Source organism: Scatophagus argus, chromosome 6, assembly GCF_020382885.2.
Source record: "Scatophagus argus isolate fScaArg1 chromosome 6, fScaArg1.pri, whole genome shotgun sequence".
Taxonomy (NCBI): Eukaryota; Metazoa; Chordata; class Actinopteri; family Scatophagidae; genus Scatophagus; species Scatophagus argus.
Genome location: NC_058498.1, coordinates 18,003,017 through 18,030,964, shown reverse-complemented (window position 1 = coordinate 18,030,964; position 27,948 = coordinate 18,003,017). Strand labels below are relative to the sequence as shown.

Below are 27,948 nucleotides of genomic sequence, written 5' to 3'. Positions count from 1 at the left end.
CACAGGCGCCCAGGAGGCGGAAGCAGTTTTCTGTCAGCTGGCACAATTTTGTTTTGGTCCTCCTCCTAGCTAGGGTTAGCAGCGTGCTCTTCATCTGTTTGTGTTTCAGCGACCGGGTTTGTGTGTAACAGCTAAAGGAAATGAAGAAGTTTTTCGATGACATTAAGAAGGACATTAAATTTAAATCAGCGGGACCTGGGAAGAAACTGACAGAAGAAACCAGGCAATTAGAAAACTTTCCTCAGATACTAATGTTACAACGGTAGCCCATAGCTAGCTGTCTATCGTCTGTAGAATGTAGTTAACAAATAGCTAATCGCTGGTCATTAGTGGTTACTTGGCTTGCTATTAGCATGTCGTAAAGATAAATAGAAGAATGCTTATTCGTTTTTTTTCGCTGTGGGTTAGATTAGAACAACGTTTACATGGATTATGTAACTCACAGCACAGTGGAGGAGTCTTCAGTTAGCTAGAGAGGTAATCCCTGGCCTGAACAAGCTTATAGACTCAGTTGTCTAAATAAGGTAATGTTACTTGTATTTGTAGGTAAGTAGAACTGCAGTGTCACTGACTGGTGGCGCTTATCTTTAGCGTGTGAAATAGCCTAGCTAGCTAACCTTAACATTTCGTATGAGTAAAAAAGCAAAAACTGTGGCTGTTTGCCGACAGAAGTTCTTGGGCTAACGTGAAGCTACAACACGCCTCCTCATTGCGCTTTTCTGTCATCATAACACTGTAGCACCAAGCCCGATAGGACGCAGAGCAGCTCCAGCACTAAGAACAATCGCCATGTTCCCAGTGAAGGAGCCCAGATGGCTGGAGCTGCAGCCCTGGCCAGGATCGAGCAGCGTCAGCGGCCGAAGGTCCACACTTCTCAGGACGCCATCAGGAGCCAGGGTGAGTCAAGCTACCTTCATCCCACTGTGGTTCACCCGAGGTGGTGTCGGAAATCAGAATGACTTGAAATCCACCTCGTCATCCCATCACTGCTACTTGGGACGTGTATGCTCTGGGTAATGTTGTTTAAAGTTGCTACAGCATACATTTGTGATGCGAGGTTTGTGGTTGTGGAGCCCTAATTCAGATCAGGGTTATGGGTTGTGGTCATGAAGACAGTCCTGATTAAAGCTGTAATTGAGACTGACTGACAACATCAGTGCATCTTACAAAGTAATGTTTAGTGTTTATTACCATTTTTGGTGATACTTATTGAATCAATTGTACAATTGTCTTTTTTGTGGTCTTCTACTGTAAAACATCTGTGAAATGTCTCATCTTGGCAACTTACTGCCTTTGGTACAAATCGGTGCATTCCCACTCCTGAGGGTTTGGATATTTATAGTAGTCCTTTAGTTTCCCAGTTAGTTTCCCAGTTAAAACTGGTGGGTTTTCTTTAACTGTTCGTCCCACTTCTGTTCTCTTTGCTGTTGGGTTGGGATGCATGATTTTGGATTTATGCTGATATCTGATATGCAGTTTTGTAACAACTAATTGTAGAGATCAAAAAGGCTTTAACATATAATTATACTTATTCTTAAATTCTTAATATGACGGTGCACTAGCAGATATAGACATACACTGAGTTTCAGTATGTATGCATTCACTGGGCAAAGTAATTAAACTGTTTAGTCAACAATTTGCAATGGGAATAATTCAAATATTAAAAAGTTGCTTCTCAGTGTCTTACTATCAGAAATGTTCATTTTGGCTTGATGTGATATTTCATTTTAAACCCTTTATCAGGTGCCAGTGATGACATGCTGATATTATCCATCCATCCATTTTCTATACCACTTTATCCATGCAGGGTCATGGAGGGGACACTGGGCCCTGTCCCAGGGGACTGGTCACTAGTCAGTCATTTGGCTGACACACAAGGACAGACAACTACACACGCACAGGCACACCTTGAGGAAATGTAGTGTACCCAATTGACCTAATGCTGATTAGCCTAAATCTAATGTTTTTGGGATTGTGGGAGGAAGCCGCACTACCTGGAGAAAACTCACGCAGGCACACGGGGAGAACATGCTCACAATGCTGACCACTGCACCACCGTGCCGCCCTGCCGATATTATCATTTATCCATATTTATGATCCACGGAAAAAAGATGCTGCTCTATCCGTAGTTTTTAAAAAGCAGATAGCCTGTGATTTGTTCATATCCAATAGTTGTGGTTGTTGTGTTTGGCATCCTGATTGGCTGTCTCACAGTTCAGATGAACAGCAAAACATCAGTGTAATGTGTGTAAGAGTTTGGTTAAAGAATCACAATTTCATTTTCTGTTGTTTGTGGTCTGTTGTGCTGTTAAAACACAGTTACAAGAAAAAACATTTCATTGTTTGATTTTCTGTTTTTTGATGGTAGTTAAAAGAGAACTGGAGGCTGAGGCGGCTGTCCTGGCTGAAAAAGACAAGGTGGCTGCAGCAGAGGTATACATTACAGTGCTTTGTCGGGTCATGTCAGATGACAGCTCTAAGTGTATTTTTGTGATCACTTTCTAGTCTGACGATTTTGCTGAATGACAATTCATTCTAGGGATCCAAAGTGCCAGTGAAAGATCCTGCAAGCCTCTCGGTGTCAGGTGTGTATTTCACCTGTCCGCTAACAGGAGCTACTTTAACTAAGAGTGAGAGGGAGGCACACATTAAAGAGGCCATTTTAATGGTACGTCTGAACATATTGTCCCTTGTTGTTGTTGTAACTCGGATTGGGATGTGTTTGAAATTCCCAGCAATGTAATACTTTAATCTGTTTATGACTGAATATTACTGGGCCGTGTATTGTTGATAAAACATGTGCTCTGTTGTTACTGTCAGCGGTTTGAAGAGGATGCTGTTGAGGCCTCTGTTATGATGGTCCACACATTTAACAAAGACAGAGAGAAAGTGAAGGCTGCTGTGGACATCATAAGCAAGTAAGACACTTGACAGCCAAATAAGGCTGATTTTGACTTGTTTTCTACCATTCTTATATATCTTCATTAACTTTAGATTTCAATCTGATTTCCTGTTTCTTCATCATTTTGTCAATAGGTACGTTGACAATATATGTAAGAATCCCACAGAGGAGAAATACCGGAAGATTAAACTCAGCAACAAGGTGTTCCAGGTGTGTTTGTACATTTCTGACAGATTTTGTGGCTTTTCTTTGGGTATAAGCTTTTGCATTTCTAACATCATTCCCGTGTTTGAATTGTTTCAGGAGAAGGTTCGTTGTGTGGAGGGCAGTAGAGAGTTCTTGCAGGCCCTGGACTTCACGAGCGTTATGCTTCCTGTAGAGGGTCAAGGTAAGTTAATCCTGATCCCTGTTCTTTATCAACAGCCTGTTGGACTCAAAGGTTTTCCTTTGATTTATCACAGTCCTCAGATCACTGAACAAGTCATCCTGGCTGTTGTATATTTTGATTTGTGTTTGCCTTTCCTGGAGATCAGAGGAGGAAGAGGAGTTCCTGGTGTTACTGGAGCAGAGCCCCGATGCCCTGGAGTTGATGAAAGAGAGGAGGGATCGTCTCCAGAGAGGAGAGCCAGTCAGAGCTCAGCTGGACAGACAGCCGCAAGCGTTCAGGCCGTCTCCCAATGCCCAGCGTTTCGAGCTGCCGCCAGAATTCTACAACCTCACAATGGAGGAGCTCAAGAAGGAGCAACAGCAGAGGTACAGATTTCTTGTTAATATACAGAAGACGTTATAAGAACGGTATTTATAAATTGATATGGTAAACATGGTAGAAAATAACAATTACGAAGGCAGTGCAAATATCAAGACTGTGTGCTGTCACACCACATTCACAACACGTCAAAACCAATATGTCTCGCCATATACTAATTTTCTGTTCTCTCTCTCTCTGACACATCATATGTGTCCTACACATAACCTTTACTTGAGTGAGCCACACAGGTATATTAGCAGCCACCAAAATATATTTGGTGACCCATTTGCAATCAGTTAACTATTGGGGAGTCTCTCGTTGTTCTACCCCAACCATTGACAACCACACATATACTGCAGAGAAAGACATAGAGAGAGAGAGAGAGAGAGAGAGAGATGTTGTCTGGTATTCTGTCCCTCCTGTAAATGAACTGATTGTGATGCGACCTCACATGTTTAATGCAGGCTTACTTGTGCTGTTGTTTTAAGCTTGTAAGTGCACCTGGTTGGTGCGATTTCATTCTGCACCATGAAGAAAATAAACAGTTTAAACACAGGGAGAGAAAAGGCATGGGCAAGGCGAGGTGTTGTGTGCGAGTGTGAACTGCAGACTCATTGTGCTCGATTAAATCTTGCACAGGCAGCTCTGGGCTGTTAAAACACAACCAAATGTCTGTGCACATCAAACCAGTTTGTTACAGTTTGTGTTCTACACAGCTTCCCAGTTCAAAAGTTCGAGTCAGATGAGGCAGTGACATCTTCTTGGCCTGCAAAGCACTCATTTACATTATTGTTAAAAATGTATTTCTGGACAAATACTGTTAAACAATGCAATTATTATCTGTATGTAGTTGAACATTTGACTCCCTTCGGGATGAGACTAAAGCAGATGGACTTGGCCAAGATTGGAATGGATTCTCAACTTCTTCTCTGCTTTATGTGCCCCGTGTGTGTGATCTGCACCTCTGTCCTCAAAAAACAAAAAAGAAAGTGTTCATCATAAGCTTCAGTATCACACACTCCTAGACTGTGGTGTACTGGTGCTTGTTGATCATCAGTTTAGAGAACCTTTTTTTTTTTTTTTTTTTCCTCCCTTGTGTGCATTTCCCAGGAGTGATTTGGTGGAGAAGAACGCCATGCTGCGCACTAAGGCCATGAGGGAGAAAGAGGAGCAGAGGGAGAGAAGGAAATACAACTACACCCTGCTCAGGATCAGACTGCCTGATGGAAACCTGCTACAAGGTAAGAGCTTCTCTTTCAAAATCAATTCGGAGCAATAGGCCTGCATCAACACCCTGCCCTGACATGAAGGGAAGTGAGTAAATGCAGATGATGTGTGATTCCAGGGACCTTTTATGCTTGGGACCGGCTGTCTGTGGTGTATGGGTTCGTACGGGAGTCCTTGGTGGACGGCTGGCAGCCCTTTGAGCTCATTGCCCCCGGAAGTCAGAAAGTACCAGAGTCTGATGAAGTCGCTCTTGCTGAGTGCAACCTGGTGAGTCTTCTCATGAAGAAAATAGTGTGTTGAGACTACATTTTTGTTTTGGTCACAGATTCATTTAACAGTATGGGTGGTGATGGTGATAAACAAATTAACCTTGTGTAAGTGTGCAGGCGCTACATTTTTTGATTCACACTGCTTTCCTGAACACTTTGCACTTGCCATATTACCAACACCAACAATGAGCTGATTCTACTAACAAGTGATATAATATGTTCCTCTGTCCTGCAGAGCTCGATTGTTGTCCAAAAACTGTTGAAAACATGGGTCACGTTATTACACCATATGACATGTTCCTTCTCCTGAACTGAGTCAAATGCTCAGCCATTCATTTTGTTTTCTGGCATATCAAGCAAGCATCCAGGTATCCAACCCATATCATCACGAACAACCAAAGGAGGAGCAAATTTATAAACACCCAAAAAAATAATGACTCCCTGAAAGGAGAGTTTTTGTATCTCCAGGATAATCAAAATAAATTGCCAAAAAAATTCCCCAAAAAAAACCAAAACCATTAGCTGTTAGTGGGGGTCCTCATACCAGCCGAGGTATCAGATTACCTAGTATAACCCGGTATTTGCTGTTAATATGAGATTTTGTGTGTGTTTGTGCTCAGGTCCCTGCAGCTCTGCTCACATTTGCCTGGGATGCAGCTGTGCAGGCGGATATTGCGGCAGCAGGTGGAAAAAGCCCCTCCCTCCTCAAACCAGAGCTGCTGGAAACCATTCAAACCCTGAGCTGAGCAGACACTCCGCCTCTGAACCCCCCTGCCACAGCACTTTCCTTCCTGGCACTACTGGTGTGAAATTGCCCCGTACACATGACTGATTTTTTGACTGATGATTGATTTTTATTTTTTACAAATTCTAACTGTAGTCAGTAGCAGTGATAGACTAGGGGCAGCTTCACCCTGATGCTGTGGCTGAGCACACATGCAGACTGTCTCTGCAGCAAGTTGTGTTGAAGGAATACTTACTAACAGATGTAAGGAGAAAGCAGGAACCAAGTGGTGTTTTTTTCCTCTCTGCCTGAATGAATGTACATGCGGTGTTTAGACAGACTTTGGCAGCAGTCCTCTGTGCTCTACCCAACAGTCAGCCAGTCAGGTATACTTCTCGTGTCATGCTTAGAGACCGTGTTTTAACTGTGTCAACGCGTCCTCCCCCTTTTTGAAGTCTGTTGCATTGACTTTGTTCTCTTTGTTCAGCCACGTAGAAGAGTATCAGAAGTAGCGAAGCCAAGTGAATCTGGTCAGTTTCTGTTCCTAATTTCTTTCAACTTAAAAGGGAAAGTTTTCTTTTTTTGAAGTGGAGCTGTATGAGGTACTTAACTATGGTCAGTGTACTACCTACAGTAGACAGCAGTCAGCACATCCCCATTTTGGAGAAGCAGCGGGAGTGTAAGGGTAGGAAGCCAACCGATGTACTGGTGTGGGTGTGGGCAGCAACAAAATGTATTTTTTTGTCAACTAAAATCATTACAATAGTATGTTATAGCGAAAGTATTGTCACCGCTTTACCGTGTGGTCAGACACACCGAAGCTGTTATATCACCTTCTCCAAAGCCACCAGATTCTTTAACAAAAACACTACTTTTGTACTCAGACTTGCTGTCAAAGGAGTCAGGTGGCTTTGGACAAAGCAATTTAACAGCTTCAGTTTTTCTGTCAGCCTGGTAACAAGGTGAAAATATTCTAAATATAGAGCCCTCTTTAAGTGGTAATGTTTTTTGGTGTTTTTTTTTGGGTTGGGCACATATGTGTTGCTGCTGCCTCAGTCCTCAGCAGTACTTTGCTTACCCTCTGACACTGACACTCCTGCTGCCTCTCCAAGCTGGGGCTGTGCTGCAGGTATTACACTGACTATGGAAAAGAGCCTCATACGATTCCACATCAAAAAAAAGCAAACTATTACACTTAGTCTGTCTGCACACTGGCTTTACTGAAGGCTTAAAATGCTACTAGTTTGTTTGGTGGTACTCAGGTCTAAACGGTGTTAACTGACGGTTGTCTGGTTGATTTCTTTGTGATATGAGTCTGAATGGATGGTTGTCCTCTGCCCTGCAGTGCCCTTGTACTCATCTGATTGCTTTGATAATTAAAAACCTCATGTTTTTTTTTTACTCATAAGCACAAGCCTAAACCATGACTTAAAATTAAGGTCAAAAACTGAACATTATTTAGGATCCCGGTGTATTAATAGCAGCATCAACTTGTTTTGTTCTGGCATGTAGGCAGGCATGAATTACATCTCTGTTGTTGAAACTGGCAGCATGGACTCATGTTGTCTTGATGACGGTAGTCTTAATGAAGTCTTTTCTATTGTTTGTCTACATTTTCTTGAGACTTAAAGGGTCTGTATTTCAAACACAGCTGGAATATATGAAAACACCATTCATAGCACCTACCAGCTCACTGGATCCTCTGGGAAATCCAAGTTGTTTAAGGAACTGGTTTCAGTTTTACCCCCAAATTGTGGAAATGTTTCAGATTCCACCTTCCCAATGAACATTTAATTTGTAGTGGTTTTTGCTGTATGTGAATCTATACCAGGTTAATCTGTAAAAGCTAATTATAGTTCATCATGCTTGTGGTTGGTTAAGATGACAACAGCCTACCTCTCATTGCTTGTCTGTCTAATACATCCCAATTGAGTTGTACACAAACATGTAACAGAAATAGATCTTAAAAGTCCTGTGATTGTTAGTCAGTAGATGTCACCACCTTAAACCCGTACACACATTTATATCTGCTGGGGGTCATAATGTTATGTCAAGTGTTAAATTTGATGGACAATCCCAGCATGTGAAGCCAAGTCAGCCAACATTTCTGCACTCCTCTACTGTCTTGTTCAGTCTGCCCACCAATTTTCCACATGTATTCAGTGAAAAAAGTAATGTTGTATCAGCATTGTAGTCTTATTAAGAGAATTAGTGAGCAGTGGTGATTTGTCCAGATTTGCTGAGTTCTGTTGTGTTGCATTTTAAACTGCCTGTAATAAAAAACAGCTTGCATTGCATCCCAACTTTTGTTTAATGAACAGAATTAAGAGGCAAATGTGTTTGACTGCAGTCTGTGCCTGAAGAGAAGCTCCTTCACAACTACCAACACGTGACTGATCTGACATACTGTGAACAAACGGATAATGCTTAATGTTCCTAAAATGCTTTTTCACGACTGAAGTCTTTCGCATTATAGTATTTCAAGTATTTCAAAACAAATCAAGATGTTTCAGAACATCTGCAAATGAAACAACTGAGGTTCAGTGCATGTGTGACACCTTAAATGTCCACATGTTGTAGGAGTGGACTCCACCTTAACGAACGCATGAACTACAGGGCCAGAATGACAATGCACTGCCTTTTTAAAGTTGCTCGTTAGCTTCTGACTTTGTTTTGTAACAATGAATCAACAGCAGATACAATTCATCTTGTTTGCCAGTGATTAAAAAAAAGACTAAACATGAATAATTGCTTGTAACAATGAACACAACAGATCACATAACCTCTGAAAGTTTCACAGTCTGATTAGACCAAATTTGCACTCTCAGAATGCAAAGCTGTTTGCTGGAGCTGAGACACACCATCTCCACCATGAATTCTGGTGGTGGCAGCTTCATGATGCGTCAGTGCTTCTGTACAGCTGGCCATGCAGCAGCTGACTGCAGCATAATGCCAGAAATCCTCAACGACAGCCTCCTGCAGTAACTGCACCTTTGAGAAAGGTTTCAAAATCTTATTACTGTTCTCAAGTGGCCAATCATATTCCAGACATGAATCTAATCAAGCTTTGTGACAGGACTTTTAAAGTGAGTGGTTTTACAACTTGAGTTTACATTCATCAGTTCTAAAAAGGAAAAATTATCAAGCCTTTAATTAGTACCAAGTCCTTTGGAGGAAACTACCTGTGAGTTGTCAAAGCTGCAGTGCCCAGATGAGCATATACTCAACTTGTAACTACTGACAAAGATGCCTCATCTAAATATTTACACCAGCAGTTGAATACTTGTTACTGAAAGTCTTGGAGTCAAAAATCTTAATACATCCACTGTTGAGTGGTGACAAAGGTGACTGTCAGTATCACGCTGTCAAAGGCACCCAGATGAATCACAAGAAATGAATGGAATATAAAAGTGCAGTACTTTTATTCATGTTTAATGAATTTATCCTGTTCAAGTATTCTTGAAAAAAATACAGAAAAATACATATTTATAAAACATCGAGACACTGGACCTAACTGTACAAGTAAAGGTCTAGCAACTACTCCAGTGAGTTGTCAGAATTAGAAATTGCAGAGTAAATGCACCCATTGAAATCAAAGGGAAATGTACAGATGGACTTTCAGCCGCTTGTTCCCCAGCTCTTACTCTCGGTAAACTATATACAGTTAGACTAGAGGAGATCCAGTAATGTCATGAATTCAACATGTTAAAAACCGTAAATAATGCTGTTCTTAATGTCTTGGATGGTTCTTGTGACAATTGGGCATTTCTGTTCTGCTCTTCCTCCCTCTATTCAACTCAGTCTGCAGCAGCTAAAGCAGTGCTAGAGAGACGTCCTCCTTCCACTTTAAAGAGGCCCATGCCAAACATGCCTGACTGAAAATTCAATGCAAAAAAAAAACAAAACAAAAAAAACACGAAAAACCAAAACACTTAGTTAATGAATATTGGACAAACTTGTCCTAAATAATCAATTTAAACACGCTGATTTTATACAAGTTGTCATTTTACCGGCAAGATGACCCCTGAAAAAAACAAAACAAAAAAACAAAACAAAACAAAAAAAAAAAAAAACATTGAGGTGGGAGGGAAATCATAACACTGAGCAGATGCCTCCTGCTTTCAGTTGTTTGTACCAGAGTGTGGGGCATCATCTTGCTTGAAGACAGATATTCTGTCTTGGACACAGTAGAGTTCAGAACCAGGAGGGAGGAATTTATTAGGGGAACAGGGCAGCTCAGGTAGAGGAGACGAGCAGTCCTGTCCTCAGGTTGTGGCGAGTGTAGAAGCAGCACTGGCCACAGGGAGAGCAGCCGTGTCAGAGGGGCTGACTTCCATCAAACAGTCTCCCTCACTGGATGAGTTCTCTCTGGCTGGGCCTACAGAGTAATGGCAGGCAGATTATTTAATTTGAAAAAAGCCAAGCCAGCTATTTCCCCTGCTCCTGGTTGATTCCCTCCTAGATCCAGTTTTCTGTACTTAAAAAAAAAAAAAAAAAAGACCCGAGCCCCTCTGCAACTTGCACTTAGGTGTTAACACCCTTCTTGGTACAATACAAGTACAATACAAACTGTGTCTAGCTGTCATTAAAAAAGCTTATTACACAGGCCAAAATGTCCACTTCCATCACCAGATCTGGTCGTAGAAATATGCTCTTGGGCATAAGTCATGGTGAGTAAATCATAAATAAATCATGATGATGCAAATTTTTAAATGGTCTGAATCACTGAGTTAACGTTAAAAACTGAGGTTGCATTTGAACGATGACAGACTGCAAAACTCACCATTCTGTGTGGGGATGATAACACAGTCTTCCTCGTCGTCATCCTCAGTATCAGCTTGAAAACCGTCCGCCTCCGTTCCTTCCGTCTGGCAGAAAAAGGATTGAAGACCATTTGAGCCAGTAATAGGCTACAATCAATCATTCTCCTGAACACAGGAGGAAGCTGTGGACTTGTTTTAAAACATGTTTTGTTGTGTGTGTGATGCAAGCCTCCTGGTAGCTGGCAGACACTGAGGTATGCATACATCACAAGTTCTCATCTACCGGTGCACGTACTTGCATTCAAGCCTGTGCGGGTGAAGTGGGTTTTCATAAGTACCCGGCTTCTTTAGTCGTTAAGGAGAACGTGTGACACCTCAGAAGTGTTTTGTGGACTAAAAAACTCTCCATCTGGTTGGGGGTGATAAGATAATGACTGAATTTTCTTTTTTTTGGGGGGGGGGGGTGAACTGTTCCTTTAACATGGTATTCTCCATCAAAATGTGTGTCTAAACTACATAGACCCAAGTGCTAAAATGTTGCAGTGAATTCTGCATGGTAGTTTAAAATCTATTTGAGTGCGTTTCTCTACCTTCTCAGGATCAGTACATCTCTTCATGAACTTGGTGATTGACATGCTGCCTGTGCTCTTCCTTTTGTTGGAGGATGAAGACGTGGTGGAGGAGGTCTGTGGTGTAGTGGGGGAGTTTCCCTGAGAGCCTGTGGCTGCTTGGGGTTCTTCACGGGACTCTTCTCGAGCTCCTGTGGTGAGGTAGGTCCACTGGCAGGGCATGGGCAGAGCGTCCTGGCTGAAGCGGGACAGGACCTCTGTGTGCACATACCAGCAGCAGCGTCTGTAGGTTGAGCGCTTCTCATAAACAGCATTGTCCTTAATGAGGCGCTTCACCTGTATTCTGATGGGGAAAAAAAAGAAAGTCATTTTTTTTAACTTATATTTGTTAATATTGACTGCTTCCTGAAACAAATTATTTGAATAGGCAAACATATTTGTAGAGTATATTATTACAACACTTCACTGTCTTTGTACTTCTTTTACGGCCCCTTCAGCTGAATTTGTTCTTACTGTGTACTGCAGTTTTGTTCACCTGTACAGTGAACATTGCATATGGAGAGAATTCTACATATTATAGATATTTTTCAATATAAAAAAGTTTTAAGAGATGTTTTAGGAGGTAACTTTGTTTGAGTCAATAAATGATGATTATGGTCAAACGTCTAATCAAATAAGTTTTACACAGATGTTGTTATCGTTGAATATTGTTGTTTCACCTGGTTGGAATGTTTTCTGCTGGGCTCTGAGGGCTCGACAGTTCGGGAGGTGAGGAAGAGGAGGAGGAGGAGGAGGTCTGTTGACGACAAAACTCTTGAAACTCAGTGATGATCACTTTGCTGCTGTTGACGTTGCCATGCAGCAGAGGCAACAGCTGACCGAGCACTGCAGGGGAAAAGAGCATTAGAAATTTCTTTAGAATGCATCATTAGCTCATAAATAAACATTTCAAGCAAATTTGCCACAAACTGTAGGTAACTCACAAACCAGGCAAAGTATTCCAACTTCCACAGAGTTGCAGTACTATTCAGTTGCCGAACTATGTTTGTAAATGCAGCAGTATCTCACACAATTTTCACATATACATCTTACATGTATGAGGAAATCAATTTCAAATACCACCATAATACACAGGCTTTCTGAGGAAACTGCTGTAAGGTACACACAATTTGAGATATCCATTTCAAGATAAACTGGCTGAATGAGCTAAACTTTTTGAGACACCGAACTGGAAGTCTTGCCATATAAGTTGCAGTTAGCACTACAAGGTTTGTGATGACGACAATTAAAGGAAGTTGACACACAAAAATCTATAAGCAACAGTCAGACACTCAAACCTCAGTGCAACTGAAAGACAACTATGTTTGTCAAGTCCCCTAATGGAAGACTGTTCTCCAAGGACATGACATCATGCACACTTACATTGTTCCTCTCTCTGACACCTCTGCGACAGCTCCTCTTGGCTGGGGCTGCTGTCTGCCTTGGGTAAGGGCTCGACCAGACACATAGCGTAAGGCTGGAAGAGCTGTATAGCAGGTCCTTCTCCCTCCCAGACGCAGCCCTTCAGCACTGGCTCCAGCACCTTCATCTTCTTCTTGGAGGACATCAGCTCATCCCACTCCCTTGCCTTCAATTTCTGACGTAGTTTCAGCTTCTCCCGGTCGCCACCCTCCTGGGAGATTGCATGCGTTTTAACAGTGGAAACTTGAAAAAGTATTTTAAAAAAAGAAAATCCCAACACCTGCCTGTCAGATTAAGGCAACAAATTAAAACTGAAAAGCAACCAATATCATACCTCTTCTTCTAGAGCCCCTTCATCCTCTGAAAGGTAGCCATGAGGAACAAAGAAGCCGTCATCCTCATCATCTTCACCTCCTTCATCTTCATCTTCCTAAAAATGAACAACCAAGTCTTTCTAAAATCTTCTGAATGGACAAACCAAATTCTCACTGTGCTTTTCAAAATATGTTTGTCAATTGGTCATTTTGTAAAATGGTCATTTGCAATGGTTCTGCCAGTTTCTAGTTTTTGGTATATTTTAATTAAAGAGTTTAGTCTAGACCTGCTCTAATTGGAAAGTGTCATGAGATAACTTTTGTTGTGAATTGGCACTTTATAAATAAACTGAGGAAAACAAAACAAAACAAAAACATCTGTCAAACACAAATATATATATCTATATATATCTAAATGCTAATGAGTGTAAGCCAAATCTCCTGTAGCAGCCACAGCTAACGTCAACATGTCTGCGGCCTGTTCTGCACTAGTTCATGGAGAGCTGAAGCAATTTTAAGTTAGGCATTAACAGCTTTGTGTAATTAATTAGCTAGTTAGATAAGCTGTTGATGGAGATGACTGGGCTTTTTTTCCTGTTCTGAACGATGTAATGTAATGAGAATGTAAGAGCAGAAAGGGGTGAACTTTCCTCAGGATTTTCACGAACAATGTGACATGACAAACTGTCCAAGTTTTTCATTCTCCAGCAAAACTCACCCCTTCACTGTGTGACAGGGACTCTCCTGGTTCCTCTTCCTCCCATTCTTCATCACTGTCAACCTCATAGTCTAACAAATCCTGTGGTGACAGAGCACAACTGTTAGTCTCACTGCTACACAAACACAATTTCCTGAAGTTACAATATTAATCAATGTTACAAGCCTGTACTGTGAGTTCTCGTAGAGGTGCCTGTGCTGCATTTAAACAAATGCCAACACAGTCTATTTCATTTATGTACCATTTCTAAAGTAAATAAAGGGTACTACTTTTTGGATGTCTTATATGTGGGTTGACAAGTACACTGAACACACTGACGCCTTTAAAAAACACTCTTACCTTGTCTTGTCTGAGGGGACAGCGAGGGGAGATGTGCGAACTCTTCTTACTCCATGTGCCCCAGTATGCTGGACGGTAGTTTTCATGAAACTGTAGCAGCTTCATGGGTCCATAACGTTGACGATCAGGCACACCATCTGGTGTGGGCCCTTCAACTATTATACACTTGCTGAGAAAACAGTACAAATGGGGGAAGATAGAGACAAAGAATAGTCATCCATAAAAGTACAGGTAAGTTGATTTAAATTTGTTTTTTCAAAATCTATAAGCAGTGGTACAAATGATGCAGAACACAAAGTTTCTGAAGTTACACAAAACGTGCATTAAGCGTAGAATAACACCATTGATTATTGTGACTGACTTCTAAGGCAATTGTATGAACCGTGAAACACAGCAATGAATGAGACCGAAGAATCCCACAGTCACAAGCTTTTTCTTGAGTCAGGTGAGCTTTTAACAAACTGTACAGAAAACGGCACAGCGCAGTCAGCTAAACATGTAAAAGAGAAAGCTAAATTGTCATGGCTGAGCTTCATAATACCCTAAATATGAAGGCAATGGTGCCACTTCCTGCATTTACTGCAGGATGTTATGGCATTATGACAACTTTTTTGTACTGAGTCTTGCAAAGATGAAATACATGAACTGAGATTGGCTCAGAAAACAAGGACTGGTGTTTGTATGGATATAAATATTATAATACACATATGATTTTTTTTGTTGTGCACAGGAGAAGTGGTTTGACAGCAGGTGCAGAATAAGCTCTGAAACTACTACAGCACAAAATGTGTAAAATTACAGGTATAAGACATATTTGCAGTTAAAGTTCATACTGGCATTTTCACAGTCACTAACCAGGGCTCTGCAGCGCAAAGTATGAGTTGACTGAGAAATTACAGGAAGCTATAAATATATGTGTAATATTTTTTGTAAATCACCCCCGCATGTTACTTAAACATTTTTCGCTGTGCTTTTTTGTCCAATTAGGTGCCCATGTTCTTCTTGAGAAAAAGAAAAGAGAACCCTGTTATCATCTTACTATATAACAGTTTTTAACAGTAAAATTTATCCATTTTGATACTGTGATGTGTGTCTCAGGCACAAATGAAACACAGAACAATACACATGTCATCAATAAACAGAGGTAAATGTAAACAGGGCAACCACAGGGGGAAAGAGAAGTAAAATCACTATTTCCAGTCTCACCTGAGGGAATCAGTCTGTTTGGGTTTAGTGGGTCCTGACTGGCGGGGTTTTTGCCTGATCCAGTCCCTCAGTCCATTCTGATTATCAGCTTGGTTCACCAGACACCGGTCAAGTTCCTCTAGAACAGAATCCTCACACTGAACCCGGCACAGTGGTGCCAGACACACGTTTTCTTTTATCTCAAAAGGAGCAAACTTTCCACATGCAGCTGCAAGCGTCTAAAAAAATGGACACAACATGTCAAAGTCACGTTACATATAGTTATTCAAGTTGACTGTCTTGTTAAGGTGGCAGTGGGGGAGGGGAACAGGTGATTAAAACTTATTGCAACCTTTGCATTAATGTTGGTTAGGCACTAAAGATGTTCAAGTAACTACTAGATTTAAGGTAATGTGACAGTGTGCTGTACATATGATTACAATAAATATACAGGGATAAACCCACCGGAATAGCTCAAAATAAAAAAACGTTTTTACATTTTTCCTGCATTATTTACGAACCTTTGGAGCCTGCTGGATCTTTGATTTCTGAAGAAACCGTGTAATTTCTGCTTTCTCAGCTTTGAGGCGCTATAAAGAGGCACACATTGGTCAACAACAAATGTATAACAAGACATGTATCTTGTATCTAGTCCATGTCAGTGCTTTTCCACATAAACTTACATCCTTCTCTTCTTTCAACCGTTTCTCTTCTTCCTTCAATCGCTTCTCCTCTTCTTTCTTCCGTTTTTCTTCAAGCTTTGCCCTGAAGCAAGATTAACGCAAAACACTGAGCCTACCAAACTCATGTCACAAACACTGGTACCATAGAACTTACAGAACTGAAAAAGAGTCTAAACTTTAGAGGACGAGTGGAGGGACACAGCCACTCCTCAGCTGCCGAGAGCCGAGGAGGTGGAAGGAGAGAGTACGTGGCAGAACTTTTGAAGTAAACAATCAGATTTTATTGTTTATTTTTTTCTAGAGTCACTTAGCCGCAACAGGAGAGCTCAGACTAACTTATTTGGAGTGGATTCACCTTCACTCTTGTTCCTCAAGTCTGTATCAGTGAGCTACAGTGTAAAAGGCTACTGTAATTAGTCTCTCTCTCTCTCAGAGACTGACTTGTTGACTTCTGACTAGAGGGGGAGTTTACTTCATAAATGTTAGAGGGCAGGGGGAAAAAAAAGATTGAGGAGTTCATCAGGGATGACACACACCTATGGTGCCAGCAATTTCTCAATAGCTCACAGTTACTGTACAGTAAAGTATTCTATACTTCAAATAATCAAGTGATCGAAAATTTGCATTGCTGTTGATATAAACACAATTTGAATAATATCAGACTGGAAAGATAGCTGCTTGTTCAGTTTTGTTCACAGGTCACCAAAAGCTAGCATTTGACTTGAATTTCTCTTGTTTGGCAGGTACACTGACAGCTTCTGGTAACAGGGACTTCCAATACTCACTCTAGCTTTGATTTTCGTTGTTCCTCTTTTGCTTTTAATCTCTCCGCCTTTTCCTTCTCCTCCTTCTCTTTTTTCTCTCGTCTCTCTCGCTCATCTTTCTCTTTTTTCTCTCGTTTTTCCCTTTCTCGCTCCTCCTTTAGCTTTCGAGCCGCTTCTTTCTTTTTCTCCTTTGCAGCTTTGGCCTCTTCCTTCTGCCGTTCTTTCTCCTGTCGCAGCCGAAGCCTCTCCTCTTGTTCTTGTAAACTCTACATGTGAAAACGTTCAGTTAGTTTTTCTCTCCTACTAAAATAAGAGTTTCAGTAAATGGCATACAAATCAAAGGTTGTGTTTAAAACCAATATCTTTTAAACTAACAACAAGGAATGTGAAACAGAATCTAAACCAGACTTTAGTCTATCAATCTAAAGTCCCACCTTCAATGAGCGTCTTTTGATCTTTTTCTGATCTGCTGGTATCTTGGGTGTAGTCTTTGGCTCCTAAGAGGAAAAGGAAAGAACAAAACAAAACCAGCAGTCATTGTCTGAATGTGTTTGACACAATGTCATCCAAGTCAATGTTTTATTTGCATGATTTATAGCCAAACAAATCAGTGTAATAATATTGATACTGTGCTATATTTTGATCTGGGGTTTTGATTGCCTTAATACTTAGATATTCAGTAAATATCTAGAAAATTATCAACTTAAAATATTACTAATTCTATTAATGGTAGAAAGCAAATGCTAATCGAAGGTTATTCCTTGAAAAAAACATTGTGACCACACTACCTACCATCATGCTGTATTTTTTTTTGATAATATGTAAATCTATTACCAAACAAACTCTTTGGAATATGGATTAATTAATATACTGTGATGTTGCATCAGCTAATAATTCGCATCAGTAAGTAGGATTAAAGAAAAAGCGAGTGACAAAGCATAAATGTACGTACTGTAGGTGTCAGGTCGTCAGTCTTCTCAGGTGAGCTTTCAGGTGAGGAGTCGACTGATGAAGCTGACTGCATGGACCTGTTTCCTAAACTAGAAACGTTTCCCGACTCATTCTGCTCTTCTGGCTCACTGTCAGAATCCTGTGTTATGTCAAGCTGTGAGACAGATCCTGTCTGATCCCCATCCTGTTCCTCCACCTCTTTTACTTCATCTTCGTTGACTACTGTGCATTCTATAGTTTGTTTTTCAGGAGTGTGATCAACACTGCTGGATTTCCCAGAGGAGGCAGCTGCTTCTTTGCCCTGGTGTTTGTCTTTTGTTGGAAGGCAGGGAGCAGCAGGAGCAGGTGAAACAAGGCACTTTGTGGGTGACGAACAGTTGTCTGCAGTCAGATCTATTACCATGTTCTTGTTTGATTTTGCAGGGTGCCTATGGCTCAGGAAGTCATCAAGGGGCCCGCGACCATTAACCAAGGGTGGGCCACTACAAATAGGGAGTGTGGAGGTCTCATTCTCATTTTCTCTGTCTGAGACTTTTGGTTCAGGGCATGCTTGTACACAAGGACGTTTAGGCAGGTGGTTCTCTTTGGGTTCGGGATTCAGGCGCTTAAACGGGAGACGAGCTGCATAAAGAATTGAAAAAACAGTTGTCATAATTACTGTTGTTTTGCATCTGTCTGTAAAAATCTAGAATAAATGATGGGGCTATCACAAAGTTGTTTGTCAAAATGCAGCCCCGAAGTATGTAAGGTTTAAAAACAAAAAAAGTTAAAGACAAATGTATAAGTTCATTAATATGTTAATTTATACTGACATTACTACATCATAAAGTAATGTTGGTGTCAACACAGATATAGGGGGGTTTAACAAATTCAGGTGAAATTACTGTAGAGGACAACTACCACCAATGATGACTGAATTTAACTTGTAAAGATTTTTGCTTCTGTTACATAAATGTAATTCCTCTGGAGAAGAACCAAGAGAAGATGCAATTAATGAAAGGTGTAACAATTAATCAAAAGGCTTCAGAAATGTAAACTATGGTAAGACACTGATAATATTCAAATTATTACCAACCCTCCAGACCAGTTTATCATTAATCTAATTATGTCTTAAACTCACAGTCTTTCAACAGTGTCAGAAAAAAAATCATGAAGATTAATCATTGTATTTACCTTGGATAAGTTTCTTGTTGACATTGTTACTTGACTTACAATCCATGCCTGAAAGGGATAAACACACGGGCACATCAGAAAACAACAATTTGGAATAATGAACTGACAACGAAGATCAATCAATCAAATTTTTGACAGCTGTGAAACTAACAACTGTTGTCGCATTATCCAGTCTATTCAGCATTTTTCTTTTGCTAAAACTCCGCCTGTAGTGGCATGGAGTCGCAGAGTTTACTACACGGACCAGTGTGTTAGCTATTGCACTATTGAGCTTCCAACCCCAATTACATTGTATTGGTGTGAAAGGAAGTTATATCGAATAGCAAGATCGCCACGACAATATCATCGTTTTCGGTGTTGCATTAAATGCCACGTTAGTTTGCAACGTCGGCGTGCTAAAATTACGGTATTACGGTTAATGTAATGGTTTTGTTTGGTTTGCTCTCCCGCCAACCGGTGTATCAGACGGTGCTGCAGGCCCGATCGAGTCCGCAGGGCAGGCACTTCATAGGGCTGTCAGGCAATGGATGCATGCCCGGCCACAGTACTGAAAGCCTAACAACTACGTTTGGGATAATCGTTTCATGCGAGTTACTGAAGCCTCAAAAGAACTAAGTGCGTTAGAGAGTAAAGACAACGCTGCAACTCTCGAGTTTCATTAATTAAGACATCTTTCATGGGAGGTGCTAACGTTGACCAACTCAGAGATGCTAATACGACTAGCGTGTCGGCTAACCTAACAAAACTAGCTACTGTGCTAAATATCTCTGCCAGAGCTATGACCTAGCCAGGCAACAGTAACATGTAGGTTAGCCAAGTTTGCCACTAGTGTAAGACTTTTTCTTGGTAAGATTGCGGTTAGTTTCGTGAATGGAAAACACTGGTACTCTGAGGCCTAGCTTACCTCAATACAACGTTATTACTTCAACCGATGTTAAAGTTACGGAATTATCATTAACACGTCAACATGCCGGTCAGCAAGTTAAGCTTAGCTATATATAGCTAGCTTAGCGTTTGATCAGATAGTGGCAGATTTTCATATTAACATCAGTTTATGTTTGCTTCCTAACAATGACAATAGCTAACTATCGTTAACTGATAATGGGAAAAACGAGGCTGCTAGCGTTAACGTGAGTAACTTCTCGTTGGTGAACGTACGTGTTTTTGTATCTTTGGTTTGTTGTCGTTTGTTGGACGCTAAATTGTAAACTACACTTTGTTTATGTTCTAATAGTACCTATTTTGGCTAGTTGATAAATATCTGTAATCTTGCAAAACACTGCATGACCATTACCTCTTCTGCGGGGAGTCGATGCTGCCAAATGTCCGTCCATAGATGGGTTTTCCGCCGCCAACATCCCAGCCACTAACCCGGGACTGTTTTCGCTTGTGATATTCTCCGACGAAACAATGCTATAGACTGCGTTGACACTCAAGAATGCCGAACCATATATTATACTACCGCTTAAATGGCAAGGTATTTCTAAATAACTTCACTTAAAACATAGCGCATTCTCTTTCCGCATCTCCCACATACTCCCTTAGTTTACCCCGCCGCCTGCCTCGCGCTCCTCACTCGGAATTGGCGGGAGTGTGCCACTTGCATCAATAGCCGTCGCTGATTGGTCAAAACTAAGTTACTGATCACCGGTGGAGGCGTTTGTTTTGTTGAACTGGTTCGCACCTTTACTCGGTGCTTCGCGTTGTGAATCGCTTTGAAATACTTGTAGTAGTGCAAGAGTTTCAATTTTTATGTAATCCCTAAACTTATCCACAGAAAGACGAAATCATCTGTGCTTATTTTATTCAGTGGCATAAATAAGGTTATTTTTTTTATTAAAAAAAAGATCTATCCATCCCGTCTGGGACAGCCTGGGTCATAAACCGAAATGTAACAGCTGTCGTCTACTGGACACGCGTATCACGTTTAGGGCTTTGTGATTGGCCACGGACTTTGACTTAGACGTCAGAGTTGCCATGTTGTGGGGTAGCGAAATGGAAAAAGAGATAGAGTAGCCCGATGATGATCACGATTGTCTTCAGATGACTACTGACTCAACACAAGTTATCATGAATTAAGCATAGGACATGATATTCCCTATACATTTATACAACATAATTTTGTACTTAGAGCTTTTGTACTTTTCAGAATGATCTATTCAAATACTGTTTTTACATATCTTGGAAGTTTAAAACTCAGTTTGCCGCTGCTCACAGTTTTGTTGGTAACACTGACAAACTTTGCTATGTTCACGATTAACGCAACAACGGTGGGGGCAGCCGGAGAAGCTACTTGTGACCGGAGGGTCGCCGGTGTGGTGGAGTGATTAACCTTTCCATTAGCCGACTGATGTGCCCTTCAGCAAGGCACTTAACCCCCCCCCCCTCACCCCCGCCAATTTGCTCCCCGGGCGCCTGAAATGGCAGCCCTCTGCTCCCGTGTGTTTCACTGCATGTTGCATGTGTGTATTCAATAAGCTGATGATCAGTGATGGGTTAAATGAAGAGAAGAATTTCGGTGTATGTTAAAAAATATACTGACAATAAAGGTTTGAAGTTTAAGAAATTTAAGTTTCAGCGTGTAATTGAAACAGCAAAGGTTGGTGACTTAAATTGCAGGGTTGGGATACATACGAAGGGGTGTCACGTTGGAGTCACGCATTTCCCGTTTACCGCTCACATGAATTCTGGGAATTGAGGTCCTCGAGTCCTCCAAGTATGTTGAATATAAACACTTCGGAACTACACGCGCTTGGATGCTGCGCAGTCTCAGTAGGTTCAGTGGATCGGAAACGCGCATTCTGAATGTTCCCAGGACCTCTACATTTGTCTGCGGAAACGTAAGGAGATAAACGTTCTACCGGTAATGTTGTAATATCTATATTACTTTTTGCATTGAATAAAAAGACCTTTTTGTCTTTGTAAGCCGGTTAACCGTAGTCAACTGAAGCGGCAATGTCAGCTAAAGAGACAATTATGATCCTTCTGTTGGACTACTGAGCAGCCGAACACGCTTTAGCTGGTGTCAACTGTATAATGTCACATAAAAACGATAATTTCATGTAGGCTAAGTTAAAAAGAAAAATTGAGATTTTCGTGTTTTTGCACCAACATAGCTGGGCACAATGGTGTAAACAAAGTTGTAATAAGCTGATGGGAGAAACCGTGACCGGTTTAAGTCAGAACTGAAGCTGGTCGACGGCAAGATTAGCAAGTAAATTGTAATTAGTGTTAGCAATTGTAATTGTGAAGCAAAACAAAAAGGTTTTCCACTTAGATGGCATGAAAGTAACTGCTTATTTCCATTTCTGTATGTTCCTATTATCCAGGAAAGAATTGGGGTTACAAAATGGCAGGTTTGTCACATGCATCAGTATTTTCATCTATCTATCCATCTATCTGTCTATCTGTAAAGCCCCCCTTTACATATTTCCTCATTCTTCTCTCCTCCTCCTTGTGTTTGGCAAATTCAAATATAGTCAAATCCGTAATAGTAAGACAGTAATATTATGATGGCATTTTCCTTCTTGTTTCAGATCGTGTGAATAACTTTCCTCCCCTGCCTAAGCTTCTGAGAATAAAGCCTTGCTTTTATCAGAATATTGAAGAGGAAATTCCTGCACCACACCAGCAGTTGGTGCGCAGAGTCTACACTCTTTGGATGAGTGAGTTGGATTTTTTTAAACATATATTTTCTGACTTTGTGTTGTTATGAAGCATAATTTGTTTTCTTCTGTCTACTGTTAATATCAGTCAGTGCCCTTGCTCTTATTTTCTCTTCTCTGCTGTCCTCTCTACCCTGCAGTGTATTCAGGCACTCTGGCCCTAAATGTCATCTCATGTATTGCATGGTGGGCAGGGGGTGGAAATGCCACCAACTTTGGTTTCTCTCTTCTCTGGCTCATCCTCTTCAGCCCTTGCAGTTACACCTGCTGGTTCAGACCACTCTACAAAGCCTTCAGGTTTGTCAGTCATTCACCAGAATAATCTCTGGACCTTCAGTTTCAATCTGTTTAATATAGACATAACCAAAAGAGTCTGTGTACTTTAATGGTTGACATGGGGCAGGGTTGAAGTAACTGGTTATCAGTGGAAATCAGATGATGTGAAAGCAGGAGGGGCCACAACACAGAAAAAAGATGGGTTTTTTTATGCCTAGATTTGAAAATCTCAATAAAGGGTGGAGTGTGATGAGCACAAGCTCTTTCTTTAAAATTATTTTTTGTCAGATGCCACAACTATTAAATAACCAGCATCAAGTAAAGGGCGTGATGAGTAATAAGACAGGAATGTTGGAGTCCCTTGGCAGTCTAAGTCCCTGTTAGACAGAGAGAAAATTTTTGATTCAGCCTCACTTGTGTTGGTCGCAAATACAAAAAGATCAGGATCAATTGTTTTAATATGATCAGACTTCTTGGATCTTGTGGAGACCCTGGCATCTGTGTTTTGTACTTGAAATGGGTGGGCGACAGAAAAACGCATTGCAGTAGTTGATTCTGGATGTTGTAAAGTGTGCACAAGGATTCTGAATGACATGGGGCATATCTTGACTATGTTGAAGAAGGCGGTTTTGTGACATAATTGGTAATTGTCTCAAAAGTAAAGGAGGGTTCAGAACTATGAGAGGACTTACACATGAAATCCATGAAAACATTTCTGTGTCTGGCTGAACCAACCAGCAACATTTTGGACTTCATGGTATTTATGAAGTAAGAAAGGCCCAGTTATGCTTGAACACAATCTTAGGAAAGAGGCACATGTGGCCAGTCAATTAATCATTTCTTTTCATTCCATTTCATTACTGTTCACATCAGAATAAACGTTTGTATGAAAACTCGGTTGGATTAGAGACTGATGTGTTAATGACTTAGCGGAAGATGCAACTGACTTCAAACAGTGAAAATAGATCATGTAGTTTCAAAGACAACCTGACAACAAAATCTGAAAGCTTTACTGACTGTTGTGAAAACTATTTAACACGTTTGATGTGTCTTTAAATGAATCTTTAAGTCTCAGGTTACAATGATGTGGTCTTGTATAATGATGAAACTTGGCGGTGGGCTGTGGGCGTGCAACACCTATTGCACTTCATTGTATTGTGATAATGCAAAATGTTACGAGCATCTCAAGTTCCCTTAGTAGACAGACTTCCTGTGCAAAGTGTCACTCTGCTTGAATTAGGAAAATTAGTTAATAATTATGAGTCTTATGTATTTTACCGCACAAGAAACCTATAAGGCATAAATATTCTTTAAAGTTTCACTTTTTTTTTTACAAAGCATGTATTTTTCTCAGATATTCTCCATTGATAAGTTTCGTATCAATATCATCTTAACTTGTTTTTGCTGTATCATCAGGGTGTCTGCAGGTCTTACAAAAGTTTTTAAAAGATCATTGAAATCAGTTTCCTCAAACAGAGGCAACACAAGCTCTTATAAAGTGTTGCATTTCATTTACAGAAGTTTTAAATATTTTTTCTTGCCTGCTGTAGGTACTAATGTTGTTATAAAATGTTTGTAGAATATTAATAATAGATTTAATTTGACATTACATTACAATTTAAGCCCTTATGTTATCTAACGAATAGAGTCCGCGAAGCAGCAGATGCAGATAAGTCTAATCTAACTCAGGGAAATTTCAGTTGTGACCTAGAAGAAGTACTAGATGTGTGTGGGCACATCCCCTGAGGCAGAGCATTCCAAAGGAATGTATTTATGAGGCTGTCGGGAAGCGTCACACAACCAGTAAATGAAAGTGGAAAGAGTGTACGGTGCGGACACGGGGCTGAAGCTTGGAAGCTCAGCGCCTCACAATGAACGAATGAATGAATGAATGAAGTGTCAACCTTAGCAAAAACTACAATTGACTTAAATGAATTCATTGCTTTTCACTGGTTGATCCGTCCATCCATTTCTTACAGCCCACTGGGTCCATGCTGTGTTCATTTACTCATATCTAATTTGGTCATATCATTATGAATTATTATTATATAATGCTGAGAAGTATTGGAAAATGCGTGATATAATAAAAACAGTTCAAGGTCGCATGGTCCCTGTTGGTTTTCTATTGTATTTTAATACTTAGGTGAGTCTGAAAGAAGTGTGAAGTTATGTTCTGTGTGGTATTAAAAAGACCCACAGAGTGTTGACTAGTAGGAGGAAGCAACATTGCAACAAAAATAGAGCAACTCTTGGCTTATTTGTTTTCTCATCCTTTGTATTCTCTTGTTTTCATGTTGTTCATAGGGCGGATAGCTCATTCAACTTCATGGCCTTCTTCTTCATCTTCTTCCTCCAGTGCATCTTGGCCCTCATCCAGACTATAGGCATCTCTGGCTGGGGAACCTGGTGAGTTGAAACGCACAAACTGTGAAGACACATGTTTGAAGGCACATGTTGCGTGCCAGTTTTCTACCAGAGACCGTTGGGATCATGAGGGCTGATATGAAACGATCCAGGCTGCTGGGAAACGTGCTCTCTGTCAGACACTACATATGTTTAAGATACGTTTAATACCAAAATAAAAGCATTAATTAAGACATGATGTGGTTGTTAACAGAATTGTTTAGTCATACCCCACCTGCAGTTTTTACATTTTCATTTCTATTAATTGACAATTGAAATCTGTTCCTGTTTCAACACAACATGTGTGTTGTGATGTTTTTTAACAGCTACATGAAATTCTTCCCATTTGTGCAAATAAGATGTCCTTAATTTTGCATTTATATTTTTATTACTTTTAATTGTTGTTTTAGATAATGCAATAAATATAGGATGTTTTACATTCTTTTTGTTTGGAGTGGTGCTCTCATATACTTACTTGAGTACACTGTAAGAATTGCTAATGCTTATAGTCCGAATGACACCTTGATCTTTTTTCTGTGTTGTTTTTGGAAAAAGCATTTTTTTCTTTCTCATAAAATATTTTTTACCAAACAATCCTCCTTCAACAGGGGGGTATTTAGATCCAGTAACTGAAGATCTGCTTGTGTTAATATCACTGTTCATTCATTATACTGTGTTTCACGTCAAGTCAGTTTTGCACTGATCATCGCTGCATTTGTTTTCTGAATGGCTCGATGGCTCATTAGTAGCTTTAGATATTTGTATGAAATCCATTTTTCTAATTGCATACTATACGTTCCACTAACCCGTACTACTCCATCTCACTCTTACCAACTTCTCAAAGCGGCTGGATTGCCACAGTGATGTTTTTCAGCTATAATGTGGGCTCTGCTATAGTGATGCTTATCACAACTCTGCTCTTCACTGTGGTGACTGTTCTAATGGCACTGGTTCTCATTAAGGTGAGTGAACCCATAAAAAAAGACACATTTGCATTTAGCTTTCATCCCTAATGTTTCTGTAATCCCACGCAGATGCTTGAAAATACACAAATGCACATTGTGGACTCACTTTACTCCCTTTTCTTTTCATGTGGCAGGTGCACAGATTGTACCGGGGTGGCGGCGGCAGTATGGAGCGCGCTCAGGAGGAGTGGAGCACCGGGATGTGGAAGAGTGCACCAGTGAGAGAAGCAGGGTTCAACGCCGTTGCTCAGACGGCACAAGGTCCGAGCTTGCCTCAGTACCCTGCCGCAGTGCCGAGCTATCCTGACAACAGTCACTGGTGATAGCTTTAAGTCGCCTCTAGATGGAGACAAATAGCAGGCAATTTTTGTGGTGCACACGAACGCTCTTCAAAACATTTCATTATTTCACCCCGACATGAGAAAATTCATAAACATATATATTTTTTTTTCCTGTGAGAGGACACAATTGCTTTAAAAAGTTACTTTAAAAAGAGATTTGTCGGCAGAGCTCTTTAAAGCTTTTGCCTTGTAGTCAAAATATGCCATTCCATTTCAACTTTGTTTACATGTAGTTTATTAAAATGAAGACTGAAGTACAGATTTATGCTCAAAATAAATTCGTTGAAGAAAATATATAGTCTTGCAAATATGCAACTGGAAACTCAAAGAGTGTGAACTGTTTCAGAATAGCAGTATGTGAGGGACATGTGCCTTATGGACCTTTTTATGATAGCATTGTTTTATGTATTGCCAGACTCTGCATGCTAGAAAATGTAGTATGCTGAAGAACAGGGCTTTCTTTTTCTTTTGCAACAAGAGAACATCTGCAAGCTGCACTGTTTCTTTTTTATGTGTGTATTACATGTATTCTGGCAGGAGTTCAGTCTATTTTTGATATTTTGTGCTTTATATCTCCACGCCCTGCTTTGGCTGTGATTTCTTGAAATGCGCCTTAATATAGTGTGCAGATTTTGCATGTGTAAAACATCTTGCTTGACTTTCAACTTATGAAGTGCTGCTCTTTTTTTTCTTTTTTTTTTTTTTGGTTGAACTGGATTTATGCTTCAGTGAAACAAATGTATGGAAACATTTCAAAAAGTTGTTGGTGCATGAGGCTCCCCTGCCATTTCTCACTGAGCACTGATTTGCCAAGACACATGACTCTTTTCATTACAGTGAAAAAAGCCACACCCAAAGTAGATGTTGTTTTGTACTCTCAGTATTTTTTAGTATCTGTAGTTCCAAAGCTACACTGTTTGCTCTTAGTGGTCAGCGCCCTGCCTTATCAGTTGTTGTCAATGTTCCGGTCACTTTCACTTTCCCCTAGATAAACTGAATTATTGTGTTTAGTGACTGCACTGTCCTTGCATGCAGCCTATCACAGGAGCAAGACTGAACAGGAGCCTCTTATTTCAGATGAACTGACCTCATGTAATACAATACAGACGCAAACAACTCAGCTGACTGACTGAAAAGTGAAATTTTGCACGTAAATGTAGTCACAGTATATCAAGACGCAGTCTGACATAAATGTGTGATATACTGTCATTCCAACACACCTTGGTAAATAGTTTGACTGAACTCTATGAATGTGGTTTGGCTATATGTTGGCTCAGTGATCCAGTCAAAGCCTGTTGAAGTGTGAGGACCGACAGGAAGTGAAAGGTGTCTGCCTCGTGGTTTGACTAGTTTTCTTTTCTTGTTACAAAAGTGTCCTTCATGGCCAACTGCCAAAATTAGTATTTTGATTTTACTCTGTTATTTGATAAGTGACAAAATAAAGTGGATATGTTAAAGTAACCTTTAAATATTGCAACATTTCAATAAATATTCTGATTCCCACCATG

The 27,948-nt window shown here is 40.5% G+C and overlaps 3 protein-coding genes across 5 annotated transcripts; 2 read left to right on the top strand and 1 right to left on the bottom strand.

Moving 5' to 3' along the window:
* Positions 1–34: 34 nt before the first annotated feature.
* On the top strand, positions 35–9,893 carry ubxn6 (UBX domain protein 6). Of its 2 annotated transcripts, none has more exons than XM_046391710.1 (11): positions 35–223; positions 740–897; positions 2,369–2,433; positions 2,540–2,668; positions 2,821–2,918; positions 3,037–3,112; positions 3,206–3,290; positions 3,436–3,655; positions 4,761–4,891; positions 4,996–5,144; positions 5,767–9,893. In XM_046391710.1, the coding sequence occupies exons 1-11, from the start codon at positions 141–143 to the stop codon at positions 5,890–5,892; spliced, it is 1,320 nt and encodes a 439-aa protein (XP_046247666.1). In that variant the 5' UTR covers positions 35–140; the 3' UTR covers positions 5,893–9,893. The 2 variants fall into 2 exon arrangements, with proteins under 2 accessions (XP_046247666.1, XP_046247667.1); XM_046391711.1 differs by lacking the exon at positions 35–223 and adding an exon at positions 240–524.
* Positions 9,894–9,926: 33 nt separating this feature from the next.
* On the bottom strand, positions 9,927–20,404 carry chaf1a (chromatin assembly factor 1, subunit A (p150)). The gene is made up of 16 exons (XM_046391709.1): positions 20,085–20,404; positions 18,791–18,838; positions 17,619–18,238; positions 17,101–17,163; positions 16,688–16,932; positions 15,903–15,984; positions 15,741–15,809; positions 15,241–15,458; positions 14,035–14,203; positions 13,696–13,776; positions 12,998–13,093; positions 12,625–12,874; positions 11,922–12,087; positions 11,224–11,545; positions 10,654–10,738; positions 9,927–10,248 (listed from the first exon to the last, which is right to left on the bottom strand). The coding sequence occupies exons 1-16, from the start codon at positions 20,146–20,148 to the stop codon at positions 10,136–10,138; spliced, it is 2,691 nt and encodes an 896-aa protein (XP_046247665.1). The 5' UTR covers positions 20,149–20,404; the 3' UTR covers positions 9,927–10,135.
* A 1,106-nt stretch (positions 20,405–21,510) lies between these two features.
* scamp4 (secretory carrier membrane protein 4) lies at positions 21,511–27,948 on the top strand. Of its 2 annotated transcripts, none has more exons than XM_046390956.1 (7): positions 21,511–21,630; positions 22,120–22,146; positions 22,327–22,455; positions 22,596–22,752; positions 25,036–25,137; positions 25,979–26,096; positions 26,234–27,948. In XM_046390956.1, the coding sequence occupies exons 2-7, from the start codon at positions 22,140–22,142 to the stop codon at positions 26,420–26,422; spliced, it is 702 nt and encodes a 233-aa protein (XP_046246912.1). In that variant the 5' UTR covers positions 21,511–21,630; positions 22,120–22,139; the 3' UTR covers positions 26,423–27,948. The 2 variants fall into 2 exon arrangements, with proteins under 2 accessions (XP_046246912.1, XP_046246911.1); XM_046390955.1 differs by having other exon boundaries at positions 21,538–21,653.

What these genes read in the sequence shown, in the direction of transcription:
- chaf1a (XM_046391709.1), bottom strand. Translation starts at nt 20,148, where the DNA reads ATGTTGGCGGCGGAAAACCCATCTATGGACGGACATTTGGCAGCATCG. An exon ending in GGTTGAAAGAAGAGAAGGAT is followed by an intron (nt 15,810 to 15,902) that starts GTAAGTTTATGT and finishes GCCTCTTTATAG; the next exon opens with CGCCTCAAAGCTGAGAAAGC. An exon ending in GTGTCAGAGAGAGGAACAAT is followed by an intron (nt 12,088 to 12,624) that starts GTAAGTGTGCAT and finishes TTTCCCCTGCAG; the next exon opens with TGCTCGGTCAGCTGTTGCCT.
- scamp4 (XM_046390956.1), top strand. An exon ending in AGTCTACACTCTTTGGATGA is followed by an intron (nt 22,456 to 22,595) that starts GTGAGTTGGATT and finishes TCTACCCTGCAG; the next exon opens with TGTATTCAGGCACTCTGGCC. An exon ending in TGGCACTGGTTCTCATTAAG is followed by an intron (nt 26,097 to 26,233) that starts GTGAGTGAACCC and finishes TTCATGTGGCAG; the next exon opens with GTGCACAGATTGTACCGGGG.
- ubxn6 (XM_046391710.1), top strand. Translation starts at nt 141, where the DNA reads ATGAAGAAGTTTTTCGATGACATTAAGAAGGACATTAAATTTAAATCA. An exon ending in TTAAAGAGGCCATTTTAATG is followed by an intron (nt 2,669 to 2,820) that starts GTACGTCTGAAC and finishes TGTTACTGTCAG; the next exon opens with CGGTTTGAAGAGGATGCTGT. An exon ending in AAGAAGGAGCAACAGCAGAG is followed by an intron (nt 3,656 to 4,760) that starts GTACAGATTTCT and finishes TGCATTTCCCAG; the next exon opens with GAGTGATTTGGTGGAGAAGA.